At 39.7% G+C, this 25,210-nt stretch overlaps 2 protein-coding genes across 7 annotated transcripts in view; one reads left to right on the top strand and one right to left on the bottom strand.

The window, feature by feature from the left end:
* Positions 1-4,112, top strand: part of bcar3 (BCAR3 adaptor protein, NSP family member) — an 81,491-nt gene extending 77,379 nt beyond the window's left edge. For all 5 annotated transcript variants that reach the window (XM_047375694.1, XM_047375691.1, XM_047375692.1 and 2 more), the window contains 5 exons: positions 163-278; positions 489-660; positions 1,834-1,945; positions 2,040-2,243; positions 2,328-4,112. In XM_047375694.1, coding sequence (XP_047231650.1) covers positions 163-278; positions 489-660; positions 1,834-1,945; positions 2,040-2,243; positions 2,328-2,506 — 783 coding nt within the window. In that variant the 3' untranslated portion in view covers positions 2,507-4,112. The remainder of the gene's footprint in view (positions 1-162; positions 279-488; positions 661-1,833; positions 1,946-2,039; positions 2,244-2,327) is intronic.
* A 1,164-nt stretch (positions 4,113-5,276) lies between these two features.
* The window catches only part of fnbp1l (formin binding protein 1-like), a 56,016-nt gene continuing 36,082 nt past the window's right edge, over positions 5,277-25,210 (bottom strand). Inside the window, exons 8-16 of one of the 2 annotated variants that reach the window (XM_047375697.1) lie at positions 24,548-24,694; positions 24,238-24,465; positions 19,070-19,179; positions 18,828-18,960; positions 18,575-18,669; positions 17,012-17,181; positions 15,174-15,211; positions 12,446-12,566; positions 5,277-8,349 (exon numbers count right to left, since the gene is read on the bottom strand). In XM_047375697.1, the coding sequence (XP_047231653.1) occupies positions 8,342-8,349; positions 12,446-12,566; positions 15,174-15,211; positions 17,012-17,181; positions 18,575-18,669; positions 18,828-18,960; positions 19,070-19,179; positions 24,238-24,465; positions 24,548-24,694 (1,050 nt within the window). In that variant the 3' untranslated portion in view covers positions 5,277-8,341. Of the gene's footprint in view, positions 8,350-12,091; positions 12,567-15,173; positions 15,212-17,011; positions 17,182-18,574; positions 18,670-18,827; positions 18,961-19,069; positions 19,180-24,237; positions 24,466-24,547; positions 24,695-25,210 lie in introns of those variants that run through there. The other variant, XM_047375696.1, reaches the window with a different exon arrangement.

Genomic DNA, 25,210 nt, shown 5'->3' with positions numbered 1-25,210 from the left:
ATCGGGCACAGGTGCTTCTTCTGGAGGTCAACATGTTTCCTCTTTCAACACCAATAAAATAAAGCAAAGAAAATATCACCGCCTTGTTTATTCACACTAAGAGATAAAAAATAATTGAAGGCTGCTTTAACAGCCTCTTGTTTAACTCTTGTTGCTGCTCAGGTTGCCAGGATCCTCGGAGTGACTCCACAACTTAAAGGTCAGATGGGCGTTTCGTCTGGTCTGGAGCTGGTGACGCTGCCGCACGGCCGGCAGCTGAGGCTGGACCTGATGGAAAGGTACGCATCACAGGCAGCTGCACCTATTAGCATGAATGTTACAGCTTTGGAGATGGAGCGTTCTTCTTGTTTTTATTGCAGGAGTTTAAATGAGAAGAATCACAAGAACATTTGTCAGATTTGTTCTCATCAAATGTTTTGTTAGCAGATGATTATCCTATAGCAATGCTAAAATGAACACGACCAACACTGCTTCCATCCCACCATAAGGCACCACACCATGGCGATAGGCGTTGCTGTGGATATTCTGGGATGCACGGGCACCGTGGAGGAGCGGGCGTCCACCTTGAATCGCATCATCCTCGTTGCGATGGAGCTAAAGGATGCTGTGGGCGATCTGTTCGCATTCACGGCCCTCATGAAAGCTCTGGACATGCAGCAGGTAACACAAACTCAATCTGAACATAAAGTGAGACACTGATGACAACAAATTGTGAATTATTTTCACTGAAACATAATTTATAGGAGGTTGTCTTTATTAAATGAATCCTTTTCGCGTACACATTAATTGGCACTCCTGGTAAAGATAAATGAACCTCAGCAGTACCATCTGAAATATTTAGAAAATCCAACTTTTCATTTGAGTACTTAATGAAAAATATTGCATGGCAAAAAAATATTGTTTAATTAAATCAATTATTGGTGTGTTTACAATAAAAATGTATCAGTTTAGCACTTTAAGGTGATCAACGTTTTAGGAACTTTTCATTTTAATCCATGATTCCCACTTTCCCGGGGGTATAAATATGACGTGACCCAGAGGCTCATTTCCTTCAGCCTGTGGCCACAAGGCTGAACAAGGACGCAAGTTTATTCAGTCGATAAACACAGTGAGGAGGAGAGTATAGGAGGTAAAAAGCTTTCTCTGTCCTACCATCACAAACGCAGACCCGCTCAGTTTGTTCAAGTCTACTGGGACTTTAACTGGGTCAACTGACACTGACTCTGTATGTGGACCAATATGTGGAAAACCATCCCATGTCCACTGTTAAGTATGGTGGAGGATCTGTGATTCTGCGGGCCTGTTTCTCTTCCAGTGTCCTTGGGAACCCTGGCATCATGAAGTCTATGAAACATCCGAATGTTTTAAATGTTTGGACTTCACTGGTGAAGTAAAATTAGGTCATCAGTGGGTCTTATAAAAGGGATAATGATGCAAAACATAAATCCAAATCAACACAAAAAAACAGATACAAGAGAAACTTTCTTCTATGACTAAAATCCTGTAGAATATATGTGGGCTGAGCTGAAGAGCATGAGAGAGAATCCTGCCTCTCTTTATGCTCTGACCTTATCAAATGTTAGAGAAGACAACCTGCTGTTGTTCAGGTAAAAGGAGGCTTGTGGTTGTGGTTTCTTGGCATTCGGTTGATTCTCCACTGGGAAAATGTCATCAAATTAGTTAAATTTTTTTCTACAATTTTCAGTGTGATTCAGCTGCTGCTAATTTTAAGGCTCTTATTGCAGCTGCTGGCACCATGTTACACAAATGTGTTTGCATCTGTGTAATATTCGCAGCTTTATTCTGAGTCGCTGTTTGTTGTTGATCATCCAGATTAGCCGCTTGGAGGAAACCTGGACAACTCTACGAAGGAACTATACGCAGACTGCCATCAGCTACGAGAAAATTCTCAAACCTTTCTACAAGAGTCTGTATGAAGGCGAAGGTAACAGAAGGAGCGAAAGTTGTAACTGCATGAAATATTGTCCTTCAAGGTGCATTTTCAAGATCTGAACTTCTCCTGTTCTCAACTTTTCCAGCCTCCTCTCCTTCGGTGGTCTGCTTCCCTCTCCTCCTCCCTCTCCTCACCTTGATGGAGCAACCATCAACCACACCCGAAGGGGTGGAGCTCTGGGAGACCAGCGACCAGGGATGCGACATCATGTTGCGCCATCTGGAGGCTGCTCGTGACATCGCAAACAACGCACAGAGCTACACATCCAATGCAGTGACGATCCTAAAAGGTAAAGGGGAAATCGTTTGGTCAGTTTTATTTTCCTTTTTTTTTTCCGACTCCCGCAAACACGTCCATGTTATCGTTTCTGCAGGGTTTCAGTGTGACGAAGATCTGCTTGAAGTTTTTAAAACGGACTTCCAGCTGCGGCTGCTGTGGGGGAGCCGCGGAGCAGCTGTCAACCAATCAGATCGCTACAACAAGTTCAACCTCATCCTTACTGCGCTGTCCAGGAAGCTGGAGCCCACGACCAAAACAAAAGCTGTAATCTAACCACCCTGCACACTTTGGACTCTGTATAAAGTGGAGCAAAGTGACAAGTTAGCTGAAGGATTATAATTTATCACACATCTGGAGTTCTGCAGCACCTGAACCTACTGAAAGCAACTCTATAGTTTCCTAAAACAAATTGGGGAATTGGAAAGAATTCCCACCTGTTGAGCTAAAGAAGGAAAACGCTGTTTCAACCACTTGAGCCACAAGCAAAAAGTTTCTCTCTAGTTCTTTATTTTCTGTCCAGCCCTAACTGTTTTACGTCAGTTTTATTTCCAGTTTATAATCCAGTATTACATATTTACTCCAGCATCTTCATGCAGTCTGTACACACACAACTTTTCATGTCTGTTTAAAGAAAGGAGAAAAAACAATGAAGATTTGTTGTAGAGCAACATGTTAAAACAGAGACTGATTCAGTCTAAAGAAAGATAATAGAGCAGGACACGAGGGTACAAAGATACAGACCAGAAACCAGAAAACAAACAAGCAGAAAAGCTCGGAGCTGAACACTTAGAAAACTGCTTTATCAAACAACCATTGGGTTTTATTCTGACAAGAATTGCTGATTATTTTCTATTTCTTAGCTATTTCCAGAAGTACAAAAACTGCTTTGCTCGACATCATCATGCAAAGGTTAACCATTCGAGGATGAACGATGTGCTGGCGCGTCGAAATCAACATTTCCAGTGAAATTTATTCACCTCCACCGTCAACAAAAACAGATCAAGTACAGAATGCACTGCAGTAAAATGGGAGAGAACCCGTTCATAGGTGGCGAGATTTGATTCTGGGTCTTTAATTTATTGTATATCTACTAAATTGTTCATATTTTCCACCAGTTTCAGAGCTAAGAACAGTTTGTCCGCTTGGACAAAAGTGTTTTTATGTAAGAAATCTGCAAAATTTCCCAAAAAGTGTCAGAATTTTTCATCCATTGGTTAAAACAATCTTTTCTCTCTGCTTTAGCGTAAAAACCAACCTTTGTATGCATAAAGCGGAGTATGCAAAACATTCTGATATTTAGCACATCGGTAGCATGAGAAATACAAACCTATAAAAAAAAAGGATGAGTATGAAACATTTCCTCAGTTTTCCAGAGTGTGAAGTAAACTTTGACCTGTGCCCAGATTTAAATAAGAAATCAAGAAATAAATGTTTTAAATCCCCTTGACTGTGGTCCACAACAATAAGAGGAAGAAAAATGGAAAATGGTACATTTTTCACACATTAGGCGAATGATTACACTAGGACAGAAATGGATGAAGCAACGCAGTGATAAAGGCTCTCCTTGACAATAAATGGACAACTTCTCTTTCAGCTGTTTTTATAAAATATGTAACCAATTAGGTTTCTGCAGTAGTTCGTTACCAAAAAGTGTAAAACTGTTTTTCACAAGAATCAGAGGAAAACTTTCTGTATCTATGAAGATTTTATTTAATTCACTAAAAAGAAAATCACTAAAACATTAAAGTTGTACATATTTAATGCAAATTATTAGACTATAAATATTTTAAGATGACTGACTGTAAAATAAAGTGTGAATTTTAATGTTTATATCATGAACGTCTGTCATAAAATGTAATAAATACAATTTATGATCTGAGCTCATCTGGTTTCCATGAAGTGTTGCATGATTTCAGCTTCTAAGTCTAAACATGACATCTTTTCTTTTACACAAACAAAATACTCTGGTTTTTTATGCATATTTTATTAGAGCAATATTTTCAGCAAGGAAAGGAAGCATTGTGTTCAAAGTATTTGACATTCAACGTAAATAAAAAAATGTGCTCAACAATACAGAGAGTGAAGTACTGCCATGGTTACGACATACTGAGAACAGATTTACATACTTCTACCCTGCTAACACACCTGTCACCAGCTTCTGTGTTTATTTATTGGGGGAAAGGCTTAAATGTTCTGAAGGGTCTCGCGTATGGTTTCCACAGGAAAGAAAAACTTAACCAGTTAGAGAAGAATTCACGATCACAGTGGCTTTCAGTACAAGAACTCACTGCAGGTTTAAGGTCAGAGTTGGACGACATCCATGTCAGGAGTCCTTTCTAAAATATGCAGATGTCCAGAATGCCTTCGAATTAAATTTGGATGCAATGTTTCCCTGCATTATAATACACAAAATTATGCAAATGCTTTTGCAGAAAATAATAATTTACAGTTAAGCCCAAAACTATTCCTACCCCAGGCAGATTTAAAGTGAGTTGGAGTCCCTGCTGAAGAATCTGTGGAGGGAGCTAAAGATTAGGGTGATGGTAAGGAGGCCTTCCAACTTTTAACACTTAGAGCTCAAAGATAAATTGTCAAAATACCAGTGGAAACATGCAAAAAGCTGCTAAACAGTTACACATTTTTCCACTCATTATTGGCCAGAGTAAAAAATATTTTGCAAAATGTATTTTTTTTTTCTTTTTTACATAAAATGTAAATAAAAAAACAGTTTTTTGTCCAAGGCTTTTAAATGTTATCCCTGAAAAGATACTTGTCTCATTTCCTATCAGGAACAAACTTCTTGATTAATAAACTAAAATCCCAAAATGTTGGCCTTAAGTGTACGCAGTTATGTTTTGCAACACTTTGACAGTTAACTGATTGCTGAAGCCACAACATAATGCATGAAATTCATCGATCCGGCAGCAGGAAACGCAACCTTTAATCAGCACCCCCCAAAAACCCACCCAGAGGTCAGAAAAATATATTAAAATTATTTTCAGACTAATTTGCTTACACTTCAGTTTTAAGGTTAAGATTTGCATGAAGGCAACAGAGAAGCAAATTTATTACAGGAAGAGGATTAACATATTCAAGTCTTGAATTTCTCACAGGTGCAAAATGATCAGACATACGAAGGCTGTGGCTTGACAGGGAGGAGGAAGTTCAGGTAACAAGATCTACAGCATCATACGGCACATTTCACAGCTTCATCACAGAAACAGGACCATAAGCACGGCCGGCTGATGGTCAGCGATTATTCGTCAAAAGTCTGAAGGTTTAGTGTTCATTAGTGTCTCAGACAGACCATCTTAAAACAATCACCAGAGAGATAAATGAATTCAAAATCTAGAAGAAATCATGCAAAAAATACAGGAATTGTTTTTGAATTACAAAAAGAGTACAAAACAAATTTAACTTTTTGTTTAGTGGTCATTCAGAAAAATTCACATCATTCCTTCATTCATGCTTCCATATAAATCAGGTTCAAACGCTTTTTCAGGGCAAAGTGCATCTCTTCAATTCAAACCATGTTGTCTCTCAGGAGAAGGCCAATCAAATAAAAACTCAGATGAAAACAATCACCATGGAAACACATTCAGCATGACACAGATGTTTATATGTACATATCATTCAATGGATAGAAATTAACATGACGCATGTAACACAATCACGAGTGCGCACTTTGACATTAGGCCAAGGATGACAGACATTTTTTGGCCTACTTAGCTTTCCATACAGCTGCTGTTACACGCGTGTCGTCACATTCACAAACACAGCTGATTACGTGAAACAAACTTCCTTCGAGTCCGAGAGGCGAAGGGTGGACCCAGGTGGCTGATGGGAGATGTAGTCAGACATAAAGGCAAGATATGTGAAAATCCCCCAACCGTAAAAAGGAAACAACATGAAGGTTTAAGGCAGAGTCCTGAGCTCCTGTTTGTGGTTCTGGGTTTTTAAAAGAAGCCCAGTCCAACTGGAGCTGAGTGGCGGTTCGGTGAAGGAAGACTGCCATCTGCTGGTCGACTGAAGGTATAACATCCGCAGAGGGAAAGGCAGAGAAATGAAAGAGAGGAACAGGAGGAGGAGGGGTTGTGTATTTACCTGAGAGTCCTGCTGTGTGTCTAATGACCTCTGAGAGAAGTTACAAACATAAATAAATCATGCTTCATTAGAACACGACAATGTGGCATTTAACAAAGTATACTGCTGGGGTCACATTCAGGTAGATGAAACGACGCCACAAACATGCGATTTGGTGAGGATGAAGGCAGGCATGAGGAGCAGAGTGGCTCAGGCAGGCAGACATCACCAACAGAGCACAGATGATTACAGCAGTGAGATGGAGCACAGCAGCACTGATGGTGTTAGTGGCAGCAAACACTGGAAACGCCTGACGCTGGCAGGTAATAGACCATGATGATTGGTTAAACCCTGCAGAAAGCTTACGGTGCTGCTATGAATAACACACGGGAGCATGAATGGTCACAAATTTAAAATGCTTCTCCGTTAAACCATTTTGTCCTGCAGCAACAGAGGAGACTCCTTTTAAGAGTTATTTTTTTTTCAGTTAGAGCAAATCTGTTGAAGGAAAAATGTATGAAAGAGGAAATTTTGGTCAGAAATGTGCAGACGATACTTTACAGTCTTTAAAGACGGGGTAGTAACAGCTTGCAGCTTGTGCTTCAACAACGTTTATCTCAGTGTCAAACCTACACAGACCGAGTCGGAGATTAACACGAACCACGGAAGGAGCAACTCAAGTGGCAGGATTAGAGTTTTAAGATAAAAGCTTAGGTAGCGCAAACCTTTTATTGGAGCCGTGTAGTTCAATCTAGATGATTGTGTAAGAACATGCAGACAGGTCTAAATAATGGGTGGTACTGTGGTCTGGGTGATGAGCCTTTAAACCACTGCAGACCCAATTTATCAGCTTTTACTTTTAAAATCTTCTTTTTAAGTTTGTCATCAAACTAAAACATGTCAACAGGTTTGTGTGCAGCATTTAATCCGTGACATCAATGTCATCCAGAGCGACTGCAGTCAGCTTTAACCTGCATGTTCTTTGTTGATTGGCCTACACTACATGTGACCAATCAGGAAACATGTGGGGCCACCATTATTAAGCATTTTACCAAGATGGAGGAGATAATGGTCATAATCAAAGCAATATTTGCACACAGTTACAATGTAGTGTCAGGTAATGTTTTTGCTCAAATAGAGGGTAGATGAATTTGTTTTAGGTAAAAATCCTGTTTCAGTTGAAACTGAGATAATGTGTACTGTTTTCTATATGCAAATTTGTTTTTAGGCGTTGTTGGTTTCAAATATTATAGTAACATTAATATAAAGCCATCAGTTGGCTCGCTCTCTAGTTCTCAGAAAAGGGTGAGACAGAGCTCAGACTTATGCACCGAAAACATGAGACTGTTTACTGTTGCTCCACATGTTCATGATGCACCAGATCGCTGCAAAAGGGAACTAATACGGCAGTCTTGAAAATAAAACCCAAATAAAACTGTTTATGGTAAATATAGAAAAGATAACAGGGCTGCATGAGGTAAGAATTATGTTGCAATATTATTGATGATGATACTGATTGAAGTGTCATCGTCACAGTGTTCCCACCCCTCTCAATGCGCTGTCTGACTTTGGTCACTAATTGCATCCAAGCAGTCCTTTGTGATTGTGATATAACTGCGGTTTGATATGCTGTGCAGCTCTAAAATGCAGGCGGGTAAACAAACTGCTGCTCAGGTGTAGTTTCATTTCTTTGACTGCTCTCTGCTATACGTGTAACTGAGGCGGCTGCAGCTGTCACCACCCAATCTGAAGGTCTCTCCAGCTTCTGTTGCTTTGAACTTGGATGAACTGTGAGTGCGAATCAAGATGCAACTTAACAAAAATGAAGATGCCGTTAATTGAAAACTCTTTGTTGATTATGGAAAGGTGAGCACAGAAACATGCGGACCTCCCTCACTTCATCTCTCTACCTCCCTCCACCCTCTCCTCTCTCTGTCTCAGTCACCCCCACCACCACCAATCATTATCAGCAATCAGCATGAGCCCTCCACCAGCCAATCAAATCGCCCGGCCACTCTGCAGCCCTCAGGAACCTGCAGTCATGAAGAGGAGAGAAACCGTTATAAAAATCGCAAACACACAGAAAACCTAAACAGAGAGAGAAGTTTGGGTTTAACATGGAAAAAAACTTTTAGAGTGATTGTGAAATTCATTTTTTTCTGCAGCACATAAGTAGGTTGTCGCACACTGAGTATGAACTAAAGCACCAGGTCATCTTTAAAATATTTTAATTTGTTTATATCAAATAAACAATAAAAGTCTGAATTTGGAGTTTTTGCTCAGGAGGTTATGGGTAAAACCTGATCACACAACTGTCCCAGGAAATAAACGGCAGTAGGTCTGGTAGTTTGTGCTGTGTATGTCAGGCTCTGATGGCCACACAGCTGGCTGCTCATAAAAACATAGCTAGGTTCAGACTGCACTGTTACTGTATGACTTTACTTTCACGCCGAGCAACCAGAACTGAATAAACTGAATTATTGAAATAATCCTGCAAACTTCACACAAACATTTTTCTTACTGAACATGAAACCAAATGTTAAAAGATGGTCATAGTCGGTTTTCTTCCTGCCACCAAATCACATCACCAGGTGAAAACCTCATGTTTCTTCATTCTTCAGGCCAGTCGCATTAAGCAACAGTGTTCATGTACAAACTGAACTTGAAGTGTGAATCGGTTTGCTGCTGCAAACAGTTTCTGAGAAACAACTTTTTCACTTATAAAAAACATTTCTTTAAAAACTACATTAGGCAGTAGTTAAAAAAAAATAACAATAATCTTTAAAATGAAAACATAATATACATTTCTGAAATCTGAGTGAAATTGTACGTTTTTTTTCTATCACATGCGTGGAACATGCTTCCCATTATGGTCCACTTTTTTAGTCCCTTTTCCATTGAAGCGACTTTCAGCCATTACCTGGGATTTTGAAAGTCCACTGCGCGTTTTGACACTTGAGAAATTTCAATTTCTGGGGTCCACACTTTCCCGGACAAGAGGTCCTGGTCTGGGGTAGGACCTTCAGATTACCCCGGGGCGAGGTTATGTGCTGAGCAACGATGATTGGTGGACCCTTTCTTGCAAGGTTCACCAGCCATATTTAAGACCTGCGTGTTGTTGTTGTTTTCTACTGTTTACGATATTTATATTTAGGAGTACCGTATTTTCCGCACTATAAGGCGCACTTAAAAACCTTTAATTTTTAAAAAAAATGACAGTGCGCCTTGTAATCCGGAGCGCCTTATATATGGATCAATTGGTTAATTGGTTGATCCATACTGGTTGTACACGGCGCTCTGTCAAAATGTTTCAGTACGACTGGTAAACTACAAAGCCGCACCGCTTGCAGCATTACGGCTACCGTAGTCAGGGGCGTCGCCGAAGTAATAGCGGTAAACACCTGTACTGTGCTTACTCCTAGTCCAACACCACTTGTGTGTGTATAACGTTTGAATGTACTGTTGCAGGAATTGCCTGAACTATATGTGATTAGAAGCTCAATGTGTGGGGTGTATGTTTCGTGTGTGTGTATGGAAGATGTTGACATTACTCCTCCGGACAGAGGTGGCGCTGTGTGCTGCCGTAGCTGAGAATCAAGAGTGAAGGAGTGACGTCGGTATTATTGTGTGTGTGGGGTGGGTAGAGACGGCGACCGGAGCAGCGGTGTATGAGTCTGTAAGCCCTGTGTTTTTACGTGCTGCAAAGTCATTAAAAAGAACCCCGAATCTCGTCAACAACTCAGTGTTTTGATGCTGTTTCTTCATGTTCAACTCAGCAACGTATGAGTGAGGGAGTTAACCCCGAGGAAACTAGTAACTTCGGCCCTGGAGAAAGCGTCTCCTCTGTGTCATCAGACTACGGTCAGGGGACAGAAACAGGAAAGGTTAACAGTACTAACGTTTGATTTAGTGCATCAACCTGTTTCTTTTACGTGTTTACTGAATCAGGGAAAAGTTCCCTTTCCCGTTTTAACTAACGTTTGATTTCAACTTCAACTTCATAGACTCCAATGCATTCCTAACGTGCGGTTGGCTCTATTCAATATAATTCTATGTAGAGGAGACCTTACCATGAGAGTGAATGGAGTTATCAGAACGCTGGTTTGTAGTGTATTAATAAAGTTTGACTGACTGTTTTGTTGACATTCTCTTTAGCACAGCTCCATCTAGTGGATGCATAACGCAACCCCAGTCAAACGTTTGACTGCAGTAGCTTCTATTCTATGCGCCTTATAATCCGGTGCGCCCTATATATGAAAACAGTTCTAAAATAGGCCATTCATTGAAGGTGCGCCTTATAATCCGGTGCGCCTTATAGTGCGGAAAATACGGTACTTTAATCGAGACTTTGTCTTCTTTCCCTTGCACACTGCTGGGTTTCCATTACAATGTGACAAATACGATCTATTTCTCACCAACTTGTTAGTTTTGGGGATTTAAAAAGTAACTTGATCTACTATAAAAGTTTCCAACAAAAGCATTTTGCCAACTAAAGCTACAAGATGTTGAAGAATAAAAAACATCATTATTAACAGAGATGCATTCAAAATTTATGGATTTATGGAATCTGATGTTTTTCAGCTTGATTGGCTCTGAATGTGATCAGAAAATCAAAAATCTGATATTTTTCCAGTCAGCAAACACATCATACTTAAACAAACAGATCGTGCTGCTGATACCACTCTTCAGTGTGGAAGTTGTTACTGAGGGAAGAAGACTCAACATCAACTACTTTTAGTATCAGTGAGAAGTTTAAGATGAAGTCAGAGAAAGCACAGAGACTTTTAAACAGCTTTTGAAAAGGAAGCTGTTCTACAACATGTCGAGAAATGTCTGCAGTTCACTTAAGCTGCAAAAGAGAGAGCAGGACTTTCAGCAGATAACAGGAAGGCTGAACAAAGTACACAGTTTTACTTTTCTTTAAAATTTGTCTGTTGTGAAAGATTCTGTATTTGGAAATGTTAGCAGCCTTTTGGAAATCTCAGAGTTGGGGTAAGAATCTATATTTTTTAGAAAATACACACTGAGACGGCTCTTTTCTTATGCTAGCCACAGTGATTGCACTCATTGCTAATAAGATATCGTGTGTAATTATTTTGTCTTTGTTTTAAAACATTAGTAGAATCCTGTTTTACAGTGAATTATTTGTTTATATCACTTCTGATTCTAATATAAATAATGAATAACATTTTACAACACGAAGGCAAAACAAAAGATTTTAGAAATCAGAAACAATTCAGATCAGTGAACCTCTACAAATAATTAATGAACGCGTAGAGAAAGAAAGCTAGAATCAACTATTTTTAAATACCGTTAATTAAAATAGTTCTTCAGGAGAAATCAGAAAATGCTAAAATCAGTATCGAGAGGTCAAAGCTTAAAGCCTGAGCAGCACTTCAGGCTGCAGAATTTTCTGCAACATAAACTTGCTCATTTTCATGAAACCTTTAAGGTGGAACCGGCTTAGTTTGTTGTGAGAATTGTTGGCAGGAAGAAAACCATAATTCTTTGTGTCTTACTTGTGAGACCATCTTAAAAAAAACTGCATTAAATGAACTCTTGTGCATACTGCATAAAAAACTGCAATGTAAATGTTTTTCTCCAGTGACTTCAAAGTGTTACTGCAGCGGGAATCCAGATATACTGGCAGGATGGCACAGACAACAACAAAAGTGCAAATATGCACACAAACAAATAGAAAAAACATAAAAAGGGCCTAAACGTAGGGAGTTTGACAACTTAATACAGAAAAAAATCAACAATTAAAAGACTGACTGAAGCAGAACTTGTTTGTTTATAGTATCTTACATAAGCCTATCTAAAATTATTTGTTTGATACTAAGCTCAAACTGGACAGAAATACCTTATATACAAAATACAAACAGGTTTGTCCTATGTGTCCCAGGCACTCACCCCTCCGACATCAGTCCCACATACATGAGGGGGTGAATGAACACAGAAAGGCAGAGAGGTAAAGAGATGGGATGGAAACCAGAACAGACGTCCATGCAAGTGTTTGGATGCTCTTTTCCTTTTGTAATGTCTTTGTGGTGTTACACTGAGGTTGAGGCAAACATGGAGGACAGGAGAGACAAAAGACAGGGAGGCTTCAGATGTAGGTGACGGCACCTTTGCTGTTTTTCTCAATCGTGATTTCTACGTAGGAGGTGGGAACGTAGCCTTCCTTCCCGCTCTGTTTCCTCGCCCGTGTCCAGCCATCCCCTTTATCCTCTTCAATGATGTACAAGACCTGCAGGTAGCAAGGTGAAGGACAGTTCAGAGCCTGTTAGTGGTAAAATACAAGGTTCATGATGTCGATTAACTACTCTGACATGATTAAAGGGGACAGATTACATTTAGATGACCAAATCCTTTTAAAAGTACTTTGTTCTGCTTCATGCATATTCTGAGTTAAAGTTCTGGCAAATTAAAATAGCATTTAATTCTAATTTCGATCTAACTTAGACAACAGCTAGCCAGAGTTTGACAAGAAGTGACTTAAGCACAGGAACCAAGGGGCAGCCGCAGCACTCTGCATGGACCATTTTTAAGATCTTATTTGATCTAAACTGAATGTCTCCTGAAGTCTGAATTCCAGCATGGAAAACCGGACGTTCCTGAGCAACTCCATTTTAGCTGCTATATGTATAAAATGCAGTTAAAGTCGCAGAAATAAATCTTTCACATTTTATTTTAGAAAAATACAAGTAATAGTTAGACATCCAGTTAGCATCCAACTGGTTTTTAGACTTGCAACTGGAACAAGGTCAGGTTAGGGGTGACATCATTCCCAGATTCAAACCCTGATGGCGCCTCATTTCTGATCTGTCCTTGAATGACTACAACAGACACATCAGCCTCAACAAACCACTGGTGCAAATTTTTTACTAGGTAATTACTGAAAACTGCTAAAAATTATGTCGACATGTTTTATACAGAAGCTTAATATGGAAAAATGGGGCCGGCCATTCCATATAATTCATGAATTTCCAAAAGAAAGCAGCTGTTGGAGTCGCAGGCAAACTTTTGCTCCACAAGGCCATTCCCAGAAGAGCTTGAAAGCTGGAAATCTGTCTGATACAAGAAGGTCAGAATATTCATATACCGATCGAAGACCACGCCGACACCCGGCACAGGTGGAAAACCCACAGAGGTTTTATTTCCAAGGAGATGAGTTTCCTCCTTGTAGATTCAATTGACCAAACGGTTCCTCATATTTTCCCCTCCTGGACGGATGAGAAGTTTACAGTTTTTCTTTTTTTGAGGTGATCACGGACGCGTGATCCCCCCCCCCCCTTGTTTTCTTCAGACCTGACCCTCGAGGATGGGTCAGGTCTCCGGTGGAGAGAAGAAATAAACGTCAAAGTAATTTGTCACTCTTGCTCGTTATTTCGAACAAGAGTGATTTATCTGTCAAACCAAGGTTGAAATTCCCCACCTTCAGTGAAGCGGTTGATTAAACAGTGACATTTAGTAGTTTTGGTTAATAATTTATCAATTATAAGTGATGAATAACTCATTGTAATTATTAAGAACTTTGAGCCCATAATCACAACAACAGAGGACATCTGTGATTTCTATTTGTAAGTAATGATTTTTGGTTAAGAAATTATTTTCCTGAATTATGATTTATTTTAATTACAATTTTCTGATAAATATTAATAAATCAATAATCATAATCCTTACACAGCGTTGATGTCATCACTCGCAGAATTGTGAATCAGTCACATGAACGCATTTTACGAGACCTCAAATAAATCTCTTCAGGACTGGATTCAGCTTCTAGAATAGAAGCTCCAAGTCGAACAACTTGTAACACTGAGTATGGATGAAAGATGGAACTTTTTAATATATGACCATGCTTCACAAGTGTTAAAATGAGACTATATCAACTACAGAGGATATGGTGAAGACAACACGCTGTGAGTAGTTTTAGCAGCTTAGATGGACTTAATTAAATTGCAGGAGATCTGTTCCGGGTCCTTTTCAGCAAAGAAATAAAACCGCATATCTCTGCATGGGGTTGACCGTGGACAGATGGCCAGTCCATCACAGGGCAACAAAAACACACACAGGACAAACAACCCATGCACCCACTCATACCTGAGGACCATTAAGAGAGACCAGTTAACCTAACAGTCACGTTTTTGGACTGTGGGGGGATGTCGGAGTACCTGGAGAGAATCCATGCATGGGGATAAACATGCAAACTCCATGCAGAAAGCAGCTGGGATTCAAACCCAGGACCAGAAAATAAATCTGAAAAAGTTCTCAAAATTTGGGCAGCAATTCAACGCTTCACACTTTCTTCTCGCACCAATAAGCAAGTTATTTTGTACCCATCTACTTACCCACTGCATTTCAGTTTAGTCATCTTTAATTTGTACATTTTCTCTTTGGGATTAATTAAATATTTTTCCATCAAATTAGACTTAAATTGAATTAAATTATTTTGATACATTGTGAAGATAATTATTCATTAAAAGTGTTAAATCTCACATTTAATTTAATTCCCTGTATCATTTCATCACATTGTATTTCCACTTTTAGGCTCTGATCACAGTTTGGGTCGGATGACCTCTGATGAAACCAAAATTGTGACCTTCTGCTGGTAAAAATGATTTAATGAAGCCATTTATTGAGAGGATTATTGAAAGTTTCTTTAAACCATCGCTTGTCAAAGCAGGTACAAACTAACACAGAGTTGGTAGAAGTCCAGTAGCAGAGGGTTACATTAAGAAACAACCATAACGGCAAAAGAATAAAATTGTGTAGGAGCTAAATGTATGCTGTTTTACAGAAGACCACATGATAGCGCCATTGCTACTATAAGCAAGGAATTGCTAAGAAACAATACCTCATCCTCTGCCATGCTTAGCGTCCCCTCATTCTGACCTATAAAACAAAGAAAACACATCATCAGTGTTGATTTTCAAGCTATAGCTGCTCATTCTGCTGTTATTTCAAACCATTCAAACTCTTATCTTCAAACACTCAGAAGGTAAAAGGCAAAATCTGGATAAACCAGTAAGTTATTTCTGACTGGTCCTTCACCTAAATACAGGTCCTTCTCAAAATATTAGCATATTGTGATAAAGTTCATTATTTTCCATAATGTCATGATGAAAATTTAACATTCATATATTTTAGATTCATTGCACACTAACTGAAATATTTCAGGTCTTTTATTGTCTTAATACGGATGATTTTGGCATACAGCTCATGAAAACCCAAAATTCCTATCTCACAAAATTAGCATATCATTAAAAGGGTCTCTAAACGAGCTATGAACCTAATCATCTGAATCAACGAGTTAACTCTAAACACCTGCAAAAGATTCCTGAGGCCTTTAAAACTCCCAGCCTGGTTCATCACTCAAAACCCCAATCATGGGTAAGACTGCCGACCTGACTGCTGTCCAGAAGGCCACTATTGACACCCTCAAGCAAGAGGGTAAGACACAGAAAGAAATTTCTGTACGAATAGGCTGTTCCCAGAGTGCTGTATCAAGGCACCTCAGTGGGAAGTCTGTGGGAAGGAAAAAGTGTGGCAGAAAACGCTGCACAACGAGAAGAGGTGACCGGACCCTGAGGAAGATTGTGGAGAAGGGCTGATTCCAGACCTTGGGGGACCTGCGGAAGCAGTGGACTGAGTCTGGAGTAGAAACATCCAGAGCCACCGTGTACAGGCGTGTGCAGGAAATGGTCTACAGGTGCCGCATTCCCCAGGTCAAGCCACTTTTGAACCAGAAACAGCGGCAGAAGCGCCTGACCTGGGCTACAGAGAAGCAGCACTGGACTGTTGCTCAGTGGTCCAAAGTACTTTTTTCAGATGAAAGCAAATTCTGCATGTCATTCGGAAATCAAGGTGCCAGAGTCTGGAGGAAGACTGGGGAGAAGGAAATGCCAAAATGCCAGAAGTCCAGTGTCAAGTACCCACAGTCAGTGATGGTCTGGGGTGCCGTGTCAGCTGCTGGTGTTGGTCCACTGTGTTTTATCAAGGGCAGGGTCAATGCAGCTAGCTATCAGGAGATTTTGGAGCACTTCATGCTTCCATCTGCTGAAAAGCTTTATGGAGATGAAGATTTCATTTTTCAGCACGACCTGGCACCTGCTCACAGTGCCAAAACCACTGGTAAATGGTTTACTGACCATGGTATCACTGTGCTCAATTGGCCTGCCAACTCTCCTGACCTGAACCCCATAGAGAATCTGTGGGATATTGTGAAGAGAACGTTGAGAGACTCAAGACCCAACACTCTGGATGAGCTAAAGGCCGCTATCGAAGCATCCTGGGCCTCCATAAGACCTCAGCAGTGCCACAGGCTGATTGCCTCCATGCCACGCCGCATTGAAGCAGTCATTTCTGCCAAAGGATTCCCGACCAAGTATTGAGTGCATAACTGTACATGATTATTTGAAGGTTGCCGTTGTTTGTATTAAAAACACTTTTCTTTTATTGGTCGGATGAAATATGCTAATTTTGTGAGATAGGAATTTTGGGTTTTCATGAGCTGTATGCCAAAATCATCCGTATTAAGACAATAAAAGTCCTGAAATATTTCAGTTAGTGTGCAATAAATCTAAAATATATGAATGTTAAATTTTCATCATGACATTATGGAAAATAATTAACTTTATCACAATATGCTAATATTTTGAGAAGGACCTGTACACCTGCTTAGTTTATTCTTACCGTCGAAAGAGTAGAGCGCTTTGCAGTGCCCTACGACGGGTAACGGGTCGTCATCGTCAAATTCATCATCAAACTCATGAGGGTCATGGATCGGTTGAGCCGGCTGCGCAGGGCGGCGGTGAGGCGTGTGGTGCTCCTGGCTGGTGTCATCCGTGTAGCTGCCCTCAGGGCTGACAGGAAACAAGAGAGCTCTGAGTGAATTACTTAAATAAGAAACAGCTTCAATATGTTCTAAAACGCAGAGCAGTAGCACCGAATGAAACTAAAATTAGGAGGAGGAATGTTTATCGGCTTTATTTTTGAAAACCTTAATTCCAGAAATGTTTTCATCAAGGCCAACATCTATTTTTAGGCTTGGAAAACGTGAAATAGAAAAGAAAACGCATTTTACGCAAACAGACACTGAGAATTTTGTGGGAACCCTGAAAAATAGAAGTAAAAAGCCTTCAACATTTTTCATCTTTTTTTTGAAGCATGATGTCAAACTCAAATATTTAGACAAATCTACCTTTGATGAAACTGATTTATTCAGTGAGGAAAAAAAAAATATTATTTCGATTCAAGTCAAAACTTTCAAAAAATAAACATAACTAAAAGTCTGAAGCAGTATATTAATTCATACTACGGTTGTTTATTGACCAGAGTTTCTAGGAACTTCATGCATCAGTAATGCATGACTTTCTGGCTCACGGGGGTATAAACGCCTTGACACGGAGGCCCGTTTCTTTTAGCCACTGGTCATCAGTTTGTTTTGGACCCCAACACAGGGAGCAGGATGCAAAACAATGCTTCAGAGTCCACTGTTGAAGAATTGCTGCAAAGACTGGAACCTAGGGTCACCAAGAGGTCACCAACCATTAGATGCCATCTACATGCCAACTGGCTGTTCCGAGGGATGCTAGAAAAAAGCCTTTTCTGCCCAACTTTATTGGGACTGGAACTGTGTGTTTTCATCAGACAAGAGTAAAAAGAGCTTTTAATGTGGAAAAGCACCTCATGCTTACTATTAGGTATGGTTGGGGACCTATGATGCTGTGGGCGTCTTCCAAAGGTCCTGTGACCTTGTTAGACTGGGTGACATTATGAACTCTTTGAAAGAGCAGATTTTAAATAGCAATATAACTGGAGATGGAGCTGGAGATGAATAAAAGATTTATTTCTTTTAAGTGAACTTGCATACAAAGTTAGGATGACTTCCCAGAAAAGTTCAAAGATGTATATATATTTAATAAACTCACTAAAATAAAAGCAAAGCATCATTTCTTCTGGAAGCTAAACATGTTACAATAATTTAATCACATTACATTTGACCTGATACCACAATGGATCTACACACTCCAAAATGCTCCTTTAGTTTAAATTTAAACTAAACATTTCCAACACTAATGAACTGTTACAGCTGGAGACCTTCTAGTGATGAATCCAGGTCTTTATCAGCTCTAAGATCCCGCTAAAAACTCCTAATTAACATGACTCTCTATGATTAAAGTTCAGCACCATCTCTAAGACAGATTAATAATTCATCTTTATGAAAAGAAATCTTGTGCAAGCTGAAGCCGTTACCTCTCCCTGCCATGAGGAGTGTGATGGTGGTTGTCTGCACTGTGTCGTCTGTCTCCTCTGGAGCTCTGCTTGCCCTCCACCTCAGACAGCCAACTCTGTCAAGAGAACAATGAGAACGATGAAGAAAGCTTCAGGGTTAACTCCACATACATCGATGACAACACCACTTTCCAAGTAAAGGACAGACACTATCCACCTCTATACCAGCTTCTGCAGCTGCAAAGTTGCTGTAAGCCAAGCATCTCCTCTGTACCTCATTTTTGTGGATTTCTGAGCGCAGCTTCTGGATGTTACAATTGGTCTCTGAGAGTTTTGGCTGCAGGCTGTTGGGGTCGCCCATCTGAGGGTTCTTCTCATACACATCCTTCATCTTATTTAACGCGTCCCTGATAGAAACGAAACAGAATGTCATGTTAAAGATTCAACAAACACATTCAGGAGCCAAACTTGATCTTTCTGATGCTTTCTGAATATGAAGCTCTGGAGATATCTCACCTCTGGTCCGTTTCCTTCTGAAGCTCCCTGTTGAGTTCATCAATCTTCTGCTGCAGCCTCTTCCTCCTCTGCTCAGGAGGTAGGTGGCTGAAATCCTCCAGAGACGGTACCTGAAGGTCAGAAGCAGAATTAGTACCAGGAATGCAGAAAACACTAAAGATAGTTTCTCTGGAGCGTTAATAAAGCCGACCAACTGACTATATTCTTCAGGGCCAATTAAAACTATGGATATTAGAAGTAATTTGATTGATCCTGGTGGTTTTTATCATTTACTTTCTCCTTAATGCCAGAATAAAAACAAAAAAACTTTTATTTTTTATAAATAGCTGAAAGGTTTTTCAAGCATTTCATCTGTTCATCAGTATATATTTAGATGAGGCAATTCTTTCCTACATGTATATGAAAAAACATTTTAACAATGCTTGAAAGAGTGTTTTACTGCCTCACCAGTTAAAGCAGTAATTAAACCACAGACTCTGCAGTTGGATCTGGTTTGTTCCTCCATTTGTTACAAGAATAATGAGCTCAAACCAGCCTGGAAAAGTTCTGTTCATTCTTTATTTAAACTAAGGACTTTATACCAATTCAACTGAAGACATCCAGATTTAAGTTTCTGCAATTTTGATTTCTTACTTGCTTGTTAAACGAGTATCCAGGAAGGTTAAGTTGATTCATATGCAGGATTGCCTGAAGAAGAGCGCTTTTAGTGACGAATAAATGTTTTTTATCAAGTGTTATTCATGGCAAATAATATGCTAGTATCACACGTAAAACAATCATGAGCGTGTAGCACCTTCACCTGTTTTGACACAAGCACACGGGATGGAAAAGGTGCAGCAGCTACTTTACTATCTCTACTGGCTTTGTACTGTTTACTAAGGGAGATCCTACAGGGTGAAGGAACATCTGCTTCTAGCTGCTCTGCTGGGTCTCATCACTACTTTACATACCAAGAAACTAACTTACCATCTTAAATGACCACTGAGCATCGACCATTAAAGTAAGAAAAGAAACATTCTGATTAGTTGTCAGTGAAGTCACGATCAAAAAACCAGTTACTCTTCATCTGTGTTCAAACTGTGTGTCAAATATTCAGATAAAATCAAATTAAAACATTAGATGCTAAATTATTCAAGGCATGAGAATCTGACAGTATGAGAACCTTGAGGTGAAATACCAAAGATTCAAGGTATTTACACAAAATTAGGATGGTGTAACTGCTTTAAATTAAAACAAAAAAGCAACTATCATTTTTACTGCCAAAAAGGTGTAACATTTAATATTTGACATATAATATCATCTATAGAACCTGAAATATTTTGAAACAGCTGATCTGCTCTTTCTTATGATTGAGGGAAAAGTGCTGGAGCTTACTTTGAGACACTGACGCTTTTGCCCGTTTACAAGAAACCAACATGCAGCTGTTTAGTGTAGGTCCTCGTTCAAAACACACGGACGCAACCACAGGAGCGCGGCCCATAACTCTTATTGAGGTAATGTTTTAATTGTACAGTGGGTAAGCAGTATGTCTGTAGACGGGCTCCCTGAACAAATACCCTGACTGATAAGCCAGTTAAAATTATCTGGTTAACCTTGTGTTAGTCTATGGGATGTTTGCAGAAGAACATTATCTAACTTCCTGTCTGCACTCTGGAAGAACTGCAGAACCAGACACTGCTAGTGGAGCAGCACCACAGAGGTTAAAAGATTCAAATTGAAGTTCAGAGTTACTGTAAACTGTGGCGATCAGAGACAGAGAGATGAAACATTTTATCCTTTACCGTTCAGGATGAGTGAACAGAGGAATTTAATGATCGCTTTCGCCTATATTCAAGAATGTGTCGCCATGGTTACAATTATTGTCTGTCTTCCAAGATGGCCGGCAGACAGTTTTTGTGATGTCATCGCAAACACCCTATAAAGAGTATAATAATATGTGCAATAAGCTCTGGAAAACTATTATTTAGCAGGAGTTAAATGTATATTTATGTTTTAGTCTATGTGTCAAGATCAAAGTAACAAATACATGTTAGAAATATATTTTTAATAACTGTAATAATTAATATGTTATAATATTCTAGCAGCAGTAGGCATCATTGATGCGCTTCTACTTTAAATATAACCAGCTGGGTAATTTTATTCATTTGATTTGATATTTTTTGAGTAAATCCGGAGATGGTGTGAAATCGTGGTTTATTTCTACTCAATGTTATCATATTGTGAAAATCATACACCGACGCATGCCTGAAGAATTCAACATACTTTGCTAAAACACTTGAGTTTTACTAGCTAATTAGTTAGCATAATCCTAATAAAAGCCTTTTAGATTTCAATAAAATAAAAATAAAAAGCTGGCTTTGAAAAGGTGGGAAGGTAGTTTGCTTTATTAAACTCTGACTGCCAACACATGGTGTAAATTTTAGATATTTCTTTGTCTGCTTCTTTTTTACAAGTTTGATTTAAACAGCGATAAATATTTTAGCAGTCTGTTCGACCAATGAGGGAAACTCAAAGATTACACATGAAAATCTGCCAATCACAGATGGCTCTGACAGAACCGATAAAAGTAAAAGCCTATCCCAGATTTAGGTTGGCGCTGAGGCTGAGTGTTATTTACTAGTTTGTGTCGGACCATCTGAGAGCTCTGTTTCCACAGCTTAATGGGAGTGTTAGCACACACACACAGCACTGCAGACTGAAGCCAAACCAACATCTGTAGCACACCTAGTGTTGGTAAGCTCATCTCCAGCTGTTATCGCCTCTCCACATGCAGCAACACAGCAAACATAAACCCGAAAACCCTCCAATCCCTCAACACACCGACACGCTGTCAATCACCAGGGATCCTCAGCTCTGTGATTGGAGGAAACTTTGTTCTCATAAAGAAGAGATCACACAAAAACAACAAAATGAATGAAATAGGAAAGAGATGACAAAGAAAGTTGGGAGATATTGAAACAAGAATCAAAATGATAATAGAATAGGGTTTCTGCAAGTTCTTAAACTTCCACAGTTCTGGTTTAGGCCAATATACCATATAATCCAATTGAGAACATCTAAAATCTACATTTAGGCCATTTAACAAAAAACAGAACCTGCAAACATCCTGAGAAGAAGTGATAGGAAAATAAAAAACACAAACCGGTTTCAAACTCATGGACACGTCTTGTCTCACCCCTCTCCTCAGACCCCTTACGTTCTGAGGGATTTTGGGTACTGTAGTCCTAATCTCAGACAAATAGTGGCTTACAAGGTCGGAGCTGAAGCGTGGCGTGGGGAAGAATTTAGAGGTGGACCGCTGACGACAGGAGGAGGAGGAGGAGAAAGGTGGCGGAGGAGGGAGAAAGGACGGGGACTGGTGAGGATCAGGGCAGGGGGACAGGACCAGAAGTCAGAATAAAACTGTTAGCTTTACCTTCCAGTTTTAGTCCAGTTAGATTAGTGGGAGTGAATCAGTCGCAGTCACATAAACAGTGAAACGTCCTTATTTAGCACTGCTTACTTCAGAAAGTCCTACTCCACTCTGTTATTTGTCATTTAGCCTCTACACATATATCACAACAGAAATAAAATATACATCTATTTAAACATGGATGTAGTTACAGTGTATTAATGCTTTGGTCGTCCCCACATTTTAATACAGCATCAAACTTCAGATTTGTTGGCACCCCCCAGTAAAAACATGTAAAGTGCCTCAATATTATGAATTCATCTCTTCATCTGTTATTTTAAGAAATAATTGTTTTTAATAAAATCATTGGTACCATATTTATTGGCACCCCTGCTGATAATACTTTGAACAGCCCCCCATTGCCAAGGTAGATCTTCCACAAGGCTGCATCACTCTGATTGACTGAGGGATCTTTGATTGTTCCTCATTGCACAATCTCTGTAGATCATCCAGAGTTCAGGGTCCTCTCCTGTGGTCTAGGTATTTCTTACAGGACTTATATTTGAGGACAGACGGAAAGAGTAGCAGGATGGTGGCTGGTGAATCATTTCTGTGTTGATTTAGCAACATGTTTTGGACCATTAAGTCCTCTAACTTTTCCCGCAGCATCACGGGTACTCCTCCATACTTAGTACATATGAGGAGCTTTTCCACATGTTTCACACCAAACCCACTTGGAGTGTTTGTTCCTGAGAAGCTCTATATTACTGCCATCTGTAGAGTTTAGAAAACTTTACATGTTTATGTTTGCGACATTAAGACAGAAAAGGCTTTTTCTCTGGCATAACTCCCAAAGAACAATACTGGTAATTAAGGGGCTGCAACATAAATATGGTCCCTTGTCTAGACTTGAGGTAAGTGGCTAAAGGAGATGGGTGGAGTCATATTTATACCTCAGTAATACAGCAAGTTGTGGGTCTCTAATTAGACATTTCTAGAAACTCAAATCAACTTACAATTACTTCTAATAAAGACATTTAAAATATCCGACACAATAACTGTGCCAGCAGTGTTACTGTTGAAAACAATGTAAAAAACAAAAAGATTGGAGCAAAATTATGCAACTGTAATAAAAAGTGAATTTATTCTAAGGATTGTTACACATCTTTTTGTTGTGCCAGTAAATGTGGCAGGCAATGTATATTTTAAATTTTAAATATTTTCAAGTAAAAAAAATCTGGATTGGATTTCTGTTTAACATTTCCACATTTCTTCCTTTTTGAGTCTTTTTATTGAATGAAGTGATGTCATGTATTCTCGTTTAACCAAGGCTGACTCGTATAGATGGAGCGAACTCTTTTTCTCTTTGTTAAGGAGAAGATTTTAGGCACTGAGTGTTAAACAAACTGCTCCATGTAAACAAACACACGCCCCATCTATCAAACAGATTGCTGATACCACGAGGCAGCTGATTGGTTAAACATGAACTAACTGCAGGTGGGTAATAAGTGGCCAACGGCATGCTTCTGAAGGGGGTTCAGGGTTCAACGACTGCAGCGGAGGAGTTATAAATGCTGGAAATGTAAAAAATGTCCATAACTCAACAAAAACTGATGAGAAGTTGAGTGAAGTTAATGTAAAATAAGATTAATGCAACATTTTCCTAAGGAAAATACCCACGGATGCAGGTAGAAAACAAAGTCAATGCTCTGGATGCAACAACTAAAGCTGAATGATCCCACCGAGCACATGTAGAAATAAAGTAGCACTCGGGTACCTTTGGTTTCTTTCCAAACAGCCAGAGTTTATTCTTGCTCTTGCCTATTGTTTGTTTTGCTTCAGACCGTGGGATCGGGGCCAGGTCTCTTTCTCTTTCGCCTTTTGGGGTGTTGCTGATGGTCCCGTCTGACCCAGTTCTGCTTAGATTCTGACTGAAGTCCTCAAACGGATAGTCACCAGGTGGTTCAAAGCCAGATTTAAATGACTCCACAACGATAGCAGAATCCTGGGAGGAGGAGAGGATTAAAAAGGGAGGTTGAAGTAATAACTTTGACAGGTTAATGTTTTCTCTTTCAGTCCCAACATACCCGGCGCTCATCTACAGCCTTGGCAGCAGAAACCATTCCATCTAGACATTTGGAGACGATGGGAATGACTCTCCTCTCCGCCTCCGCGAAGCTTCGGTATGTTTCACCAAGCTTTACTGTTCGCCGCTCGTCCATGTCTTGCAGGTTCTGCACACAGCAGGAAAAAAGCTGCTCATACGGACACCTCTGTGGGACTCGTCTGTGTTTAAACAACTTGTAAAAGTAAGCAGGTTCTTCATCTGGATGCGGCTGATAGCTTACACGAAACGAGTTGTTGAATAAAACATCTGATGGGGCAGAAGAGCACTTCCTTTAGACCTGATACCAGACTACACCAGTAGAAGAATTTAGTAAAACTGGGTTCTTTGTTAGCGTCCTGACTCACTTTTACAAAAACTTTGTACATTCTGAAGATTTCAAATCACAAAAAGTCTCTAAGGCCTTAAAAGTCAACAAATCCAACTGTTTCTCCTCAAAGCATGTCAGAGACTGCTACTCGACTACACAGCTGCTCTGAATGAGAAAGCAATGCTGCCTAATTGTTCGCCTGTTGTGCTGTGTTGCGTTCAGGTTCCTAAATGTCATTTATTTTAACGTGGCCAAACTTTAAGAATCAAGTTAAAGCAAAACAAGACTTTCATCTTCAGTCATTTGGGAAAAAAT

This window comes from Girardinichthys multiradiatus, chromosome 9 (assembly GCF_021462225.1).
Source record: "Girardinichthys multiradiatus isolate DD_20200921_A chromosome 9, DD_fGirMul_XY1, whole genome shotgun sequence".
Taxonomy (NCBI): Eukaryota; Metazoa; Chordata; class Actinopteri; order Cyprinodontiformes; family Goodeidae; genus Girardinichthys; species Girardinichthys multiradiatus.
The sequence above is the reverse complement of the archived record's forward strand: the minus strand, read 5'-3'. Positions and strand labels throughout refer to the sequence as shown.